At 46.8% G+C, this 15123-nt stretch overlaps 1 protein-coding gene across 1 annotated transcript in view; it reads left to right on the forward strand.

Annotated features, from left to right (window-relative positions):
* The first annotated feature begins 4093 nt into the window (after window positions 1-4093).
* ABCA4 (ATP binding cassette subfamily A member 4) overlaps window positions 4094-15123 on the forward strand; it is a 130644-nt gene continuing 119614 nt past the window's right edge. The window contains exons 1-3 of the mRNA XM_005610408.4: window positions 4094-4244; window positions 11996-12089; window positions 13191-13332. Of these exons, the coding sequence (XP_005610465.3) occupies window positions 4179-4244; window positions 11996-12089; window positions 13191-13332 (302 nt within the window). The 5' untranslated portion in view covers window positions 4094-4178. The remainder of the gene's footprint in view (window positions 4245-11995; window positions 12090-13190; window positions 13333-15123) is intronic.

Below are 15123 nucleotides of genomic sequence, written 5' to 3' on the forward strand. Positions count from 1 at the left end.
GATTTTATTTCTATGAGTAACTTTCGTAAACTGAGACTTACTCCTTTATGGCACTATTATCTTATCAAATATTATTGAATACGCTGAGGAAATATTTATGTTATTCATGATGATTTGAAGGAGTTTCAGGTCTTAATTGACCAAAGACTTAGTTTTGAATTAGGTGGGAATAAATTCAAGTTTAGAGATCAAGATATTTTTCCTTTATTTTACATTCTGATGTCTCAGAACCGCCTTTATGCTTATGACTTAGATTCATAATGCTTCCCACCTCTGCTATAATCACTATTTGCAAAGAAATATAATGTATTCACTGATATGTTTGGGGATGTCCGATTTTCCTCAGCTTGCTTCAGGTGAACTGGTGGCTATCAACTGGTATTAGTTTCATTATCAAATTTATCTCCACTCTAATATTCCAGTGATTCTAACTCATTTAACTCATACCTTTTCCAGAGCTTTTTTCCAAATAGAAACTTTTTGTTATAAATTATTTCTCTGCACTACTGAATTTTTGTTGGCAGAATAACTGGTATAAGGAACAGAAGCCTCTTCTCTGGTAACACTGCATTTCAACCCTCAGAAACAGGAATGACAAAATCTTGAAAACTTCACCATTTGTCTTGACTTCTTCGTACTTCTGAAGATAAATATGGGTTGATATAGTCCATAACTTCACTTCACAACTCTCAGTCCCTGTGTAGGGTCCCAGCCTGAAGTCACTGCGCTCTCCACATTTACATGAATTCCAGATTTACTCCAATCACTTACTGTCAATGGGAATAATTATGAGAATGAAATATGCAGTTATCAGGACCATTCTTGACTAACTAGGCATACTCTCAGAAATATTTGAGAAAACTGAGAGCACAGGCTCTTATTTTGACATATTTTTTAAACAACTGTAGTTATCTACAGGGAAAACATCACACCTAAACAGTGCTATAATATTTAAAGAATATGTGTCCTTAACATCACTAATCACTAGGGAAATGCAAATCAAAACCACAGTGAGATACCATTTCACACCCCTGAAGATGGTTATTATAAAACAAAACAAAACAACAAATGTTGGTGAGGATGTGGAGAAATTGGAACCCTTATACACTACAGATGGGAATGCAAAATGGTGCATCTGTTATGGATAGCAGTGTGGTGGTTCCTTAAAAGTTAAATATAAAATTGCCATTTGATCCAGAAATCCCACTTCTGGGCATATACTCCAAAAATTGAAAGCCGACACTTGAACAGATATTTGTACATCCATGTTCTTAGCAGCATTATTCACAATAGCCAAAAAGTGGAGATAATCCAAATGACTATGGATGGATGAATTGATAAACAAAATGTTGTGTATACATACAATGAAATATTATTTGGCTTTGAAAAGGAAAGAAATCTTGCCACATGCTACAACATAGATGAGCTTGAAGATTATGCTAAATGAAATAAGCCAGACATAAAAGGACAAATATTGTATGATTCTATTTATATGGGTACCTGGAGAAGTCAAATTGACAAAGACAGGAAGCAGAATAGTGGTTGTCAAGGTCAGGGGCGGAGGGAATGAGGAATTATTGTTGGTTGTGTACAGAGTTTCAGTTTGGCAAGACCAAAAATGTTCTGGAGATGAATAGTGATGTTGGTTGGACAATAATGTAAATGTAATTAACACTACTGAACTGTACAATTAAAAATGGCTAAAATGGTAAATTTTATGCTGTATATATTTTGCCACAATAAAAAAAATGAATAAGTGTCAATATCAACACACAGATTTGTTCAGGCAAGAAATTCTGTTAGATGGGAATAATGATATTGGAGTATCTTCAACGGAATTGTAAAAGTGTTCACAGTTTAACTTTCTCTTCTGTAAGTCAATGGAAAGCAGATTATTTTAAAACTATGACAGAACACAATTTACATAGCTGATATCTGATGACTACAACTGTTTTTCTTCCTTTTGGGAATTTGGCACCAGGCGTATTTCTTCACTGGCTGGAGCTCCCCCACAACAACGCCCGACACTCTCCAAGTTTATGCTCCCGGGAAATCTACTAAATCACCCCCAGGGCTAATCTTTCGCCCACATGCTAACGACTCCCAAATCTAGATCTCCATCCCAGAACTGCCTGCTGAATATCTCCACTGAGATGTCATCGCAGGGACCTCAAAGTGAACATGCCAAGCTCGAGCCCCTCTTCTCCCTCACTTCTTCCCACTCCCGGAGCCCTCCCCTGGCATTTCCCTCTCAGTTATGAGCACCATCTCACCATCCGGCCAGCCAAGCCCCAACTCAATCATTCCAGCTGACTTCTCCCTCTTCTTTACCACCCACTTCCAATAAGCTGCCCAACCCCACTTGTGTCTCCTCCCTTCGACTGCTCCAATCCCTCCCCCATTACCATCTTCACTCAGGCCCTCTGCTTCCCCCATCCACCCCAACACAGCTGCCAGATTGAATTCACTACTCCTGGCAGCCTTTGGATTAAAATCTGCCACGGCCTCCTGCTTGATAAAACCCATACTTTTTAGCATGCTACAAGGTCTTAATGATTCTGCACAGAGCTCGCTTCTGTTTGGGGGTGCCCTGCACCTGTGGCATACTCAGAGATCACTTTGTAGGTGTTCAGGGAATCTCAGTTAAGCCAATAGTGATCATCATTCTTTAGTCCAGTCCCTGTTTCCCTTCCTAGCCTGCTCTTTCAGCACTCCTCCATCCACACCCTGCACTCCGGCCCTGCTTCACTCCACGTGGTTTCCTCGGGCAGGATAAGCTGTTGCTGCCTCCCTGTCTTTGCGTAGGGTTTAGATGACTTGTTCAGGAACCCAGCATTGTCATGAGTGACCCTGAGCAAAGTATTTAACACACGAGGCTTTAGTTTCCTTATCTGTAAAACAGAGCAGCTGTCTACCTCACAAAATTGTAGTGAGAATAAAATGAGATAATATATGCAAAAGCAGTTTGTAAACCATGCAAGTACCATAAAATGTTATTTTGTAATTCATCAAAGTCTATCTTTAATGCCACCACCTCCAAGAAGCCTTTTTGATATCCTAAGCAGAAACCATCCTCCCCATCTTGGAAGCTCCACTAGACGCAGCTGGAGTACACTCATGGCATCCATCACATCCTCCTTCATTATCCAAGGTCATACTTCATGTCTGCAACCAGATCATGAGCTCCATGAAGTCAGCGTCAATTCCTACTCTATGTCTCTCCCTCCACCCTATCTAGGTCTCGAGGGTCTAGAATCTTTTAAAGAGAAGCAGGTTCTGAGGTTTGAGGAGGTAGAGACAGAAAGTTCCCGGTGGTGAAGCAGCGGGGAGTCTTCTGTTTGGCGTGCCCCTCGGGATCAAAGGTCCACTTCCAGATGACGAGTCCATCCAGCAACAGCCCACTGCGAGCTGAAATGACAGTAGCTGGCCTGCCCGCTGCCTCTCCTCAAGCCTATCCTGGGTCTGACGGCTGGTCAGTCATGGGATCTGTTCTGCTAAGCCTGAGTGTTCCAGTGACTTTTTCAGCACAGTTCCAGATAGCCACGACTGGTCAATCAATTTTAGCACAAGAGAGAAAAATCTTTTACCATCCGCTAGGCTCAGAGATGCCCCCAAATAGCTGGCCTAAAGTCACTACTGAGTGAGCAAGATAAAAGGCTGAAAGAGGGAAAGAAGACTTCAGATCTGGCAGGTGGGTTGATTGGGCTTAAAGGGGCCATCAAACCCTGGATGCCGGCTCAGGGTAGGTTATTGCGGAGGACAAAGCTCAGCCTATATTCATGCAAAGAGATTTTGTTCCAAACTGAAGGGTCTGAGATCCCCAAAGTAATCCCCTTCAGGAACCCCACTGGTGGAGGAGTAAACTTGAGGGTCTTAGTTTCCCATGAAATGCCCCCACCTCAATTCGCTTAGCGTCCAGCCACTTGTGTCTGTAGGTTTCTCTTTCTCTTCCTAAAAAGGAGCCAACAGAACGCCGGCCTGCTTTCCTCGACAAAGGGCTTACGTGTAATTAAAAGAGATTATGCTTTGAAGGGGGAAACTAGCCTTTAATCACCCGGAGAAGGACACAGCGGCCTGAGCCGGAGGTGCTCTGAGCGGCATTTATGTCCATTGCTGCCCGTGAGCCCCGGCCCTAGGCCCAGAACTCCAAGGGATCTCCTGGCCGTTGGGTCATCAGCATGCGCTTCGCAAGACAAATTCAGCTTTTGCTCTGGAAGAACTGGACCCTGCGGAAAAGGCAAAAGGTAACAGGTGCAGTCTGTGGTCTCGAAGCGAGGCGTGGAGGAAATAACAGGAGGAGAGTAGGGCAGGGTGGGGGTGGGGAGAGCAAGCAGTTGGTGGGCTGGCTGCCATTTAGCACTGAAGTAGCAGTTAACCATCTGGCTGCTCTGTGAGCCTCTTGGACAAGTGTCCTTCACAGGAAGACAGGCTTTTCTGTCCTGAGATGGACGCTTTCCACCCAAAGCCCAGCGCAGCCACGTTAAAGTCTTCTTTTGCCCACCCTGCATATGAACCCATCACCTGCCTAACCCTTCCCCTTGCCCCCTGGTTTTTAAAACTGCCAGTGCGACCCACAAGCCCTTGAGCATCCATGCTGTGCAGTGGGAAGAACCTAAGCCCTGAAGAACCAGCTCAGAGGAAAGCAGTGCTCTCCCAGAGCTTCCAGCTCGGAGACGCTGTATTTCATTGATTTGACAAGGCGTACTGGTTTTCACATTTCTCAAATTGGAATGCAGCTCACAATCAAGTGACAGCTTAACCAGACACATTTGTTTCTTCCTTAGTGTGCAAAAAATAACAGTGCATCTCACAATTGATGGTGCCTCAGATTCCATGAAACACAATGCCTTATCAACCATCACAGACGTTTACTGAACACTTTCAGGGAGCAGACAGGGAGCCAGGTCAGGGACCTGAAGTGAGAGACACAGATTCTTCCCTGGACAGACTTCTTCGCTGGCTGGGAAAAACGAAGTACGTTTTGAGACCAAGAGCAACAAAAAGTAGCATAGAACAAATATCCCCTGAGAAGTAGGGGTGAGAGCCACAGGAGATCAGAGGACCCCAAGGGTGTGCATGTAAATGCCAACTGACCTCTACGTTTTTTCTGGAAAGGGGTAAAGAGTGAATTCATAACTATAAGGAAATATGCACTTTGCTACAGCCATGCAGAGTCACGCAAATGCCAAATGACTGAGGGAGCTGAAGGAGGAAGCAGCGTGGGGGTGAGGGGTGAGCAGGGCTGAGATGAGAAAGACAGGAGCCACGCGAGGCAGAGGGAGCTTGAAAGGAGGACAAGGAGGAAGAGCGGCTGTGGGAAGAAGAGAATGGGTTCTTTCCAATTCTCAATTCCAGGTGGGTTTATGCAGGTGGGACAGGGTTTTTCACGGCATGGGAGAGAAGATTAGAGGAGAAAGGGGGCCAATTGGTGGAACATCTGAAGACCTACGATTGCGTGTCTCAGTCAGGGAGAACCTAATATAAGACAGTTTAGCTAAGTACAAAGCTGGTAACTGAGAGGGGAAAAGAGAACTCCTGGGTGCCATGGAGGCAGCAATTGCAGGACACAGTTCCCAATCCTGGAGCTGAAGGAACCAAGAATAGAAGGGAATTATTCAGACTTGGAAACACAGAGGAGATGTTGGTAGAGCTGAAACTCAGACCAATGGGGAAGGTCACAACGGAGCTGTTGCTGGGGTCTCTGAGCCTGGTCTCAGACCGTGAAACTCAAACCCATGAGAAGGGAGCCCTGGCGGGCTGGTGGGTTTGGAGCTGACGGACAATAGCTTAATAACTAGCACAAAAGGGAGCAGCAAGGGGCACAATCCAACCAAGTGCACAGATGGTTCTTTCCTTTGTGTGTGGCTGGGACAGGACTTAGGGAGGCTGGAGGGGGAAGCCAAGTTGGGACCCTCTCAGACTGGGAAACACCACTGTCCTCAGGCTGCTTTCCCTTGTCACAGCTGGTGTGATTTTCAAATTAGTGTTGAAGCTATTTGTTGCTCCTAGGATCCAAGTGCTAACAGTAATCAGAGACTCAATCTCTTACTTCCAGGAGCTTCCCTTCTACAATGAAAATGACAAAACTTAAACAGTACTCATTATTAAATTCATTCATTTATTCATTTGTTCCCTCAATTAACAAATACTTAATAATCACCAGGCATTGTGCCAGGTGGTAAACAGGACAATCACGGTCCCTGCCCACGTGATGTTCATAGTCTACGGAATGCAGAGGAAACCCAATATGCGACTGTTTTCCATCTTTCTCTCTTTCCCATAAGAAATTAAGACTCTCACTTAATTTTACTCTCAGTGTGCTCTTCCTGGCCTTTAAAAAATATACCCTAGGACTGTAGCTGCTGGCCTCAAAGATCCATTCCTGTGGCAAGCATGCTGCTGTTACAGAGAATAACCCTATTTTCAAAGACAGGATTTGGCTCAGAGGCCCTCACAGTCTCTGCTCTCTTTCCCTGGCATTGGTGAGTGTCCCCTGTTCAGGGATTCTGTCTTCTCCACAACGTGGTCCCCAGGAGACACGTTGCCCGCCCCTCTGTGGTGAGATGGGGCCATTCAGGCTGAGAACCTTGGCTGGGGGAATCTCCCAGGATGCACCTGGTCTGGGCTGACATGTGTTTGATGCCATCCTGATGGCCTGGAAATTGAGATTGCTGTCTGGTGTGTGTCCAGCTGCCTTCCCCACTGCTACTAAATTCGGGGAATTTCCAGGATGTCTAGGTAAGATGGAGGCATCCTCGCAGCACCCAGTACCTCTGAGAGGGATCTGTGGCTCCTTCTGTAAGCTTGTGATTCTTCTGGAAGCTTCTGCCTCCACAAAATGGTGACTCTAAGAAAGAAAAGTACAACACACCTAGCCCATAACTCAACACCCAGGCCTTTAATTCCTCAAATGTCTATGGTTTGGGGTGTTTACTATTGTGAGCAGAGCAAGAGCAAAAACAGATCCCAAATTTCCCCAGTCCTCCTCTCCCAATCCCTAAGGGCTTGGGTGAATATCTGCAGATCTCTGCTTTCTTCCCTCCCTGTTTTTCTTCCTCTGTTAACATTTATCAAGTATTACTAAGTGTCTGGAACTGCACTGTCACCTCATTTAACCACCACCTCAATTCCATGAGAGGAGCACCCCATGGGCGCTGATGAGGTCTTTGAGGCTTTAGAGAAGGTTGGTGACTGGTGGGGCTGGACCAGGGAGTCCAGGACAGGCTGACATGGCCGTTACCCCACGCTGCCCCCATGCATCAAGTCCTCTCTAATAAGCTGGTCATGGAGACCACCAAGACAGGGTGGCCATATAATTTGTCATCCAAACCAGGGCAGTTTTGAAAGTGTGAGGGGGCACTGTTAACAACTGCACCAGGACAATAAATGCAAACTAACACTGGACTCAGCAAACCGGGCCGTGTGGTCCCCCTGTACACCCTACACAGCCACGTGAGGTGGACACAGCCCCTGCCCTCATGGAATTTGGAGCCAGGCGGGAGCAGGTGTCTGCACATTATTAGTGAGCAGAAGAACGTGTGCCACAGTGGAGTAGAAAGACGCATGGGGTGCAGGGCGAGCGAGGGTGAGCTCTGGGAGCTCAGAATAGAAACTGGGATTGGACAGGGTGAGAGATGACTTCCCAAGGAGCTCATCCCTAGAACGTGCATTTCCAATCGCAAGAGCTCTCCCACCGCCCTGGACAGACACATGTGCCCGTGTTGGTGATGGGCCAGGCTCTGTGTCAGGGAGGGTTGATAAAGATCATTTGGGGTCTCTTGCCCCTGAGAGGTCACCATCTAGGGCCCCTTGGTGTCATCCCTTCGTCCCAGCTTCCATGTCAGGGCAGGATATGTGGAGAGGCCTGAGGACTCATGAGAGCAGAGGGCTTATCATTTCCTGGACCCCAGACCTGGCCATCTGGTACAGCTGCAGCCTTTGGCCTGGGGCCCAGCATTAGGAGGAGAACCTGGCAGGTGTAGGGAGGCTGGGCAGCCAGCTCCAAGAGTACCCAGGTCCTGGGTCACGTTTGTCCAGGCTAAGAGTCCTGCCTGGGCTCTGGGTGCAGGAGGGAGAATCACTTACCCATTTCAAACCTTGGCCACCGGGTTTTAAATTGAAAACAGAATAGGAGAGAAGAAAATCTAAGTGGCCAAGGTTTAGAACAACAAGCACAACTCTGCCCTTCCCTGTGACCCCCTCCTCCCCCAGTAGATTGAGTGGTAAAGCCGGGTGGGGGGGGGGGGGGGAGGGGAAGCAAAAAAAGAGAACAAGGAAATACCAGTTTGGAAAAAAAAATTTCCACCGGCCCCTTCTGAGCCTCGGCTGGGCTTAATTAAAGTTACAGACATGTTTAAAGGGAAGGCGTAGGGGGAGTCAGAGCGGCTCTGAAAACATGTTTTTAATTACACTGTGGAATTTCTCCCTAGGGTATGCCTGTGCACAGTTGAGCATCAAGGACAAGGATGCCGCTGAGCTCTGAGCTCCATTCTGGGGGAGGGAGAAGAGGTTGTTGCGAGGACCTGCCAGGCTAGAAAAGAATTGCCGGTGGTCTTTGAGCAGGGAGTGGGTGTTTGAAATGCAGCCCCTCCAAAACAAACGCTCACGAAGTTAGAACAATAACACTGACCTCTCAACAAATGTTTTTCAAAGATTACCCACCACTCCCTCCACCAATGGTTCTCAGCCCCAGCTGCAGATAGGAATACCTGAGAAGTGTTTAAAAAAAACAACAACAAAAAACTGATGTCGCAGGCCCAGAGAGGCTGGTGTTATTGATCTGGGGCACGCACTGCTTGAGCTCCCCACACCATTCTGGTGGGCAGCTACCTGAGAACTGCAGACCTAGGTCAGCGAAGATGATCATTTAGGGGGCAGGGACTATGGGTAGAAAACAGCAGCCCTAACTCAGAGGTCTGGGGAAGAGGAACACCCGCAGAGCCTTGCCAGTCCTGGAGCTAGGCACAGAGTGAAGGAGGAAACGACAATGCTGAGCTGGCTCCCACTGATGCCTGGACTTGCAAAGACCAGGTACTTCAAAAATGCAAGAATGAATGAGAGAGTCAGTAGTGAAAGAGGGTGTGACTAACATCGAAAGAGGGGTGAGAGGCACTGGCTTGGGTTTGGGGGTTTTAGCCATGGGAGAGGTAGGCCAGGCTGGCTGATCCCTCCCCTGTGTCCATGCCCTTGTAGGGTTAGGAGCGGGAGGAGGGGCGGACACAGGGTGTGCTGAGCTTTTCAGGAAGCCCCATGTTTCCAAACTGGCCCCTGAGCAGTTTTGAAAGGGAGAAAGGGTGGAAACATGAATGTGAGTGGAAGCAGACCTAGAAGCTTGTAGATAATTTTAATTATATCTCCTTGCTCTTCAGCCTCTATTTACAGTGTCCTTGTGACCTTTGTGAGAAGTGAGGATCAGTAATAAACAGCCGGTGTCTGTTGAGTGTTTCCGTGTGCCAGGTTCTGCTTTAGGTGGCTTACACAGTGAACTCGTTTCATCCTCACAACTGCTCTGGGAGGCGGGTCCTGATATCACCCCCGTTTTCCAGATGGGACCCTGAGCCACGGAGAGGTTCAACAGGTTACCCAAGGTCCTATAGCAAATTGGGAGTGGAACTGGCTAAGAACCTCAGTACTGACACTGTAGGACTCTTAACCCTCAGTACACACTGTAGGACAAAATAGTCCCATTTCACAGGTGAGAAAACTGAGACTTGGAGACTAAGCAGGCCCCAAAGTGGTTCTTAATCCAGATCTTCCCATTCTCAAATGAGCATCACTCTCAAACATACCAACTACTCCCAGATAGACATGGCTACATGGAAGGAGGATGACTTAACTTGTTAGAAAGCCAGTATTGCAAGCAGTTTTCTTAAGGAAGAGACAAATTTGTAAAGTCTGGACAGCTTATCTCATGTCCTTGGTGAAGACACTGAGAACAACTTCCGGTTCCATCGCTTGCACCTATCACTCACACCGTTATCTTGCTGGACTTGCTCCGTGACCTTACTCAGTGACAAGAGGACCTGGAACAAAAGGTGTGAAGCCAGTGTGCATTCCTGGGTGTGCAGTTTACTAAACTGCGGACTCTGGGTGACCTGAAACTCTGTGTCATCTCCAGCTTTCCCTGAGGATCCTCCTAGACCAGTCTGAACAAAGGCTCACTCATTCTACGTTTATTGGGCACCTATTATGAGCCCAGCCCTGTGTTGAGGGCTAGAATCACAGTAGTTTTGAGGCTAGACATGGACCCTGCCCTCAGGAAGCTTACAGCCAGTGAGGGGTCCACTTAGATGAAGAAGTAGTGACCCTGACATATAATGAGTGATAAAACAGAGGGAGACAGGCTGCTGTGGGAACAGCCGTGCTGGTCCAGTGAGGACAAGGGTGTTAACAGTGAGATAGGGTCCTGGGCGGAGGCTCAGCCCTCCTCCCTTGATCTGCATGCCCTGGGGGAGCTGTCAACATTCCAAAGGCGTTCAAGGGTGCTTGGGGTCAGTCCCTTTAATGCTGGATGGGATTGTCCGATACTAATTGTCCGATACTTGCTTTGCCATCTTGTGGGAGAATGTGTAGGGGGAGCCCTGAAAAGCGAGTGCTTTATGGAAAATCTACTATTCTTTCTTCTTCCCAGAATATTTGTGTGTGTGCTTCCTCTAACACATCCTCCCTAGACATATTTTGAGTAAAACATTTTCTAAAAAGTGACAATTGCATAATTACCACCTGCCTAAACATTTTTTGCTTTTTCTTCAATGCATTATCCTTTTTTTCCCACCGATTTATGTTATGATTTGAAATAATTCAGTTGCCAGCAGACCTGACTGGCAGGAAAGGAACAAACAGGTATGGAGCAACTGCTCTGGTGTCCACCACTTTGCTGAGAGCTTATGTACATTTCTTCGGAAGGAACAACAAAGGGTTAAGTTAAAGACCATGCAGATGGGCTGTGGCTGATCTATATGTACTGAAGTCTCTATTCTTAGCCATCTGCTTAAGTTCTCCCCTAGGTCTTACGGGTTTCCTTCCTAAGGTCTCTGGAGTAGGAGTTGGGTAGAAGAACTGTTGCATTCCTCAATTCACCACCCCCTCTCTCCTTCTCCTCCCCACCATGAGCCCACACCTCCACCCCCACCATCATGTGCAATGCCACAGAGTGTGGCTGCAACAACCAACTGGCTCTTCTTCTTTTGGAGTCAAGGGTCCTTAAGCTCTAAATTGAACCTAAATTTAAATATCAACTTTCAACCATATGTTAGTATCAGCAACCTCTTCTAGTACTGTAAAACCCCACAGCAGTATGCCCTGCTTTGTTTCTTTAAGCAACAAGAAATTGTTGAAGCAAAGACGTTGGTAAACCCAGATTTCCGTCGACTTTGAGGATCACAGTATTTCAGTCATTTGCTCATTCATTCAGTCAGTGATCACACATGCAAAGTCTAGTATGCATTAGAAGAAGGCAGGGCAATGGAGAGGGACAGAAAGAGCACTGAGCTTAGAAACAGGGGCTGGATTTTGGTTCCAATACTGTCACTGCCAGTGTGACATGGCACAGGTCACCTGCCCTCCCTGGGCCTCTGTTTCCTCATCCACAGAATGAGAGGTTGCAGGGAGATCTTTCCTACCTGTGGCATCAGCATTCTTGGGGTGCTTGTTAGACACGTGAGATCTGGTGGGCCCTACACAGTCAGAACCTGCATTCACGTGCACAGCGACATCCGAAAAGCACTGAGGCATGTCTTGATGATTCTTGATGAAAGTCCTGTGCTAATGCAGTTTCCTAAGATAGAGGCCGAGTAGAACCCACGCGGACACAAGTCTTGTTAGTCTATGTCAGGGTAGAGGTGGTGTGAGAGAGGAGATAGAAGAAGGAAAGTAAATCTACCGCAACCGAAGTCTAGTGCATAGACAGGTGCTGAGATGGAGTGTCTGCTCCCGGTGTGTTTCTTGCAATTTCTTAGCATCACTGGCCTTTCTCTCTTTTGTTTTGCTTTTCCAGATTCGCTTTGTGGTGGAACTCGTATGGCCTTTATCTTTATTTCTGGTCTTGATCTGGTTAAGGAATGTCAACCCGCTCTACAGCCAACACGAGTGTAAGCATAACGGGGGCACCTTGGCAAGCCTGGAGGGCCAATCCTTTTGTTTAGAAAGGTCTTAGGGGCTGGGGAGCTAGGATCAGATCTGCTTATCATCATTTCATGCCTACAATGGGCAAAACAGAGATTCATCAGCATTACACGAACTAATTTTTGAATCCTATACATTCTATGCAAGTACTTGTATATGGTTACAGAATAATTGTATAATTATTTGTTGTTTCTGTTTTTGTTGGCTCTTTTTTTCTATACCTAAACTCTGACTAGTTTTAAAGGGAGCAGATTATAGATGAGTTCCCTAAAATATTTTGGAGACCAATTTAGGGATATGTTACACATGGTGCTAGAGAAAAAGAAGAGGAAGTGCTCTTCATTCATTCTTAATAAAATATTATTTCTTCGACCCCGGTGGTGTTCTAGGACCTAGGATGAGACTGTGACTGCCTCTTTTATACTCTGCCTCTCTGGGAAAGCCTTCATCTGGTTTCTGGCCAGGATGACATCTTCTGCCTCTAGGCAGCTAATGTGGAGACCGCAGGAGTTATGCAAAGCGGCTCAGTCCCCTATTCTTGCTCCTCACCCTCTTGGTCATGAATTTCAAGCTCCAAGTTCTGAATCAGCCTCCTGTCCAGCAAACTCTTGCTTCTTTACCTGCCCCCTCACCACCGGGAGCCCATAAACTGCAACCCTCTTGCATGCTGGGGGGAGGCACTCAGTACACAGGTGTTGAAGGAGGAGATGAAAGGTCTTCTCCTCAAGCATCAGCAATTCATGGGGCTTCTTGAGCTAATATCCTTCCACCCCTCCCACCACAAAATGATGTGCCCCTTCTCTGTTCCCCCTCCACACTTCCATCTCTGCCTCTGTTAGAACATTTGTCTGTCTCCTCACTACACTGGGACCTTGAGAGAAGAGACCTTGTCTCTGGCACCCAGCACAGGGCCTGGCATATGTGAAGTGCTCCTGCTTCTTAAGTGTTGATGATGAAGGAAAGCACCAGAGGGGCTGGGCTCCTTCTTGCAGAGGCCCCAGCAACCAGAGCCTGCATCCCACTTGGTCTTGATAACTAACCCCTTGTCTTCATTTCCGTTCTTAAAGGCCATTTTCCCAACAAGGCGATGCCCTCAGCAGGAATGTTGCCGTGGCTCCAAGGAATTTTCTGCAACGTGAACAATCCTTGTTTTCAAAGTCCCACCCCGGGAGAATCTCCTGGAATTGTGTCAAACTACAACAACTCCATGTAAGTGTTGAGATTCCCACCATACGGGGAAAGAAGTTGTATATCTCCTTATTCTCGTCATATGTTGGAGCGCATGTGTGTGCATACACGGAGCGTATAACACAGCATGAATGTTTTTGTGGATGCTAAACCCTTAAGTTCGACCCTGAAGCAGGGCATGTTTCCTCTCTGGAGCATTCTATTCACTGTCAGGGCAGTTGGGGAGAAAGCTTCAAACTAAGGCCACATGACATGATTTCTTGGTCCTTATAGCCCCAAGATGTGACCTGGAGTCCGATGGCAGCACCCTGCTGAGATGTGTCCGCTGCCTCCAGGTCATCCATCTGCCTGGGTGGAGTCACTGCATGAGAAAACTCAGTTTGACTTCTCTTCTTTTATATCACTCTCCACCCAGGTCAGGCCTGACAGATCTCTGTTTCTTTAAAAGCCTTCTTGGACGTCTAAAGTCTAAGAAAAATGTCAGAGAACATTTCGAGGGTGAATGAAATCAGGTTTACAAGGGGAAGTTTGCTTTTGGAAGAAAAAGACAAATTCCAAAGCCTCTACTGTAAATGCCTTCAGTTCCCTGGGGTGGCAAAATCTCAGGATATGGCTCAAGAGCAGTGGTTCTTTTGTTGTTGTTGTTAAATTATTTGAGAGCAATGGTTCTTAACCTTTGGAGCTCAAGACCATTCCAAGAAGCTGATGAAAACTGATGGCCTCTCTCCCAAGAAAAATGGACACATACACACAACTTTACATTGTCTATATGATTTCAGGGGACTTGTGGACTCCAGGTAAATGACCGCTGGTCTGGGGTTGAATTTTAAGTCAAATCCCATAGGAAGAGAGTCTACCCTTGGAATTCCATTTCACAGCAGGAGGTGGGAGGACATGTTGTAAGCATGTCCTGTAGACAGAGGCTCAGGGATGAGCAGGGTCGTCATTCACCCACTGGGCTGACCTTGAGCTGCAGCTTGTGAAGCTTACACCAGAGGGTCACCAACAAGGGCCTGCTGGGGAGCAGCTTCACTCTACTTGTATAAACACCAAGTCAGACGGAAACTGAGATATTTGGTTATTCCAGTTTTTTCCCTAGAAGATCTCTGGATATAATTCCTCTAGGACAAAACTGCATTTCGAATGAAAAAAAAAGAACATTTGGTAAGTCAGCCTAATGCTCAAAGGTTGCCTTCCCCCCTGTGGCTGCTTTTGCCTCACAATGGCAGAGTTGAGTAGTTTTGACAGAGACTGTCTGGCCCCAATCCTATAATGTGTAACTGCTTGCTGACTCCTAGATTACAGGAAGATAGAAGAAGGAACAACTGTCTCCCTAGGAACGTCAGGGACGTGACATTTTAGCAGGGTTCACATGGCTGCAAACACTGCCTGGAAGCTTCAATTAACAATCTATACCTTCAGCTTGAGTCTCTTGAGTCTTGAGTTGCCCATCCAGAGAGATCCCATGGGGTGCCACGGTGGGATCGGGGAGCCATGCAGATATCTCAGTAGAGGCTAGAGGAGCTTTGGTGGGACTGGCACTGGCAGGGTCTACAGGTTGAAGTGTGGGAGTTGGGGAAGGGGGCTTCAGACTACAGCTGTACTTGGCATTTGAACCAGGAAATCTGGGTTTCATGTTTCACACACACATTATGGGTGAAATATTGGCTTATTCGAGGTTCTTTTTGGCGTGCAAGGCACAGAAGCCCATTTAAACAACCCTAAGACCCAGAGGGAAATATACGATTTGTATGTTAGACCTTCTTGCAAAGCCAAGGACAACAAGGCAGGTCTCAGAAGGGGCAGGACAGG

This window comes from Equus caballus, chromosome 5 (assembly GCF_041296265.1).
Source record: "Equus caballus isolate H_3958 breed thoroughbred chromosome 5, TB-T2T, whole genome shotgun sequence".
NCBI classification, from domain to species: domain Eukaryota; kingdom Metazoa; phylum Chordata; class Mammalia; order Perissodactyla; family Equidae; genus Equus; species Equus caballus.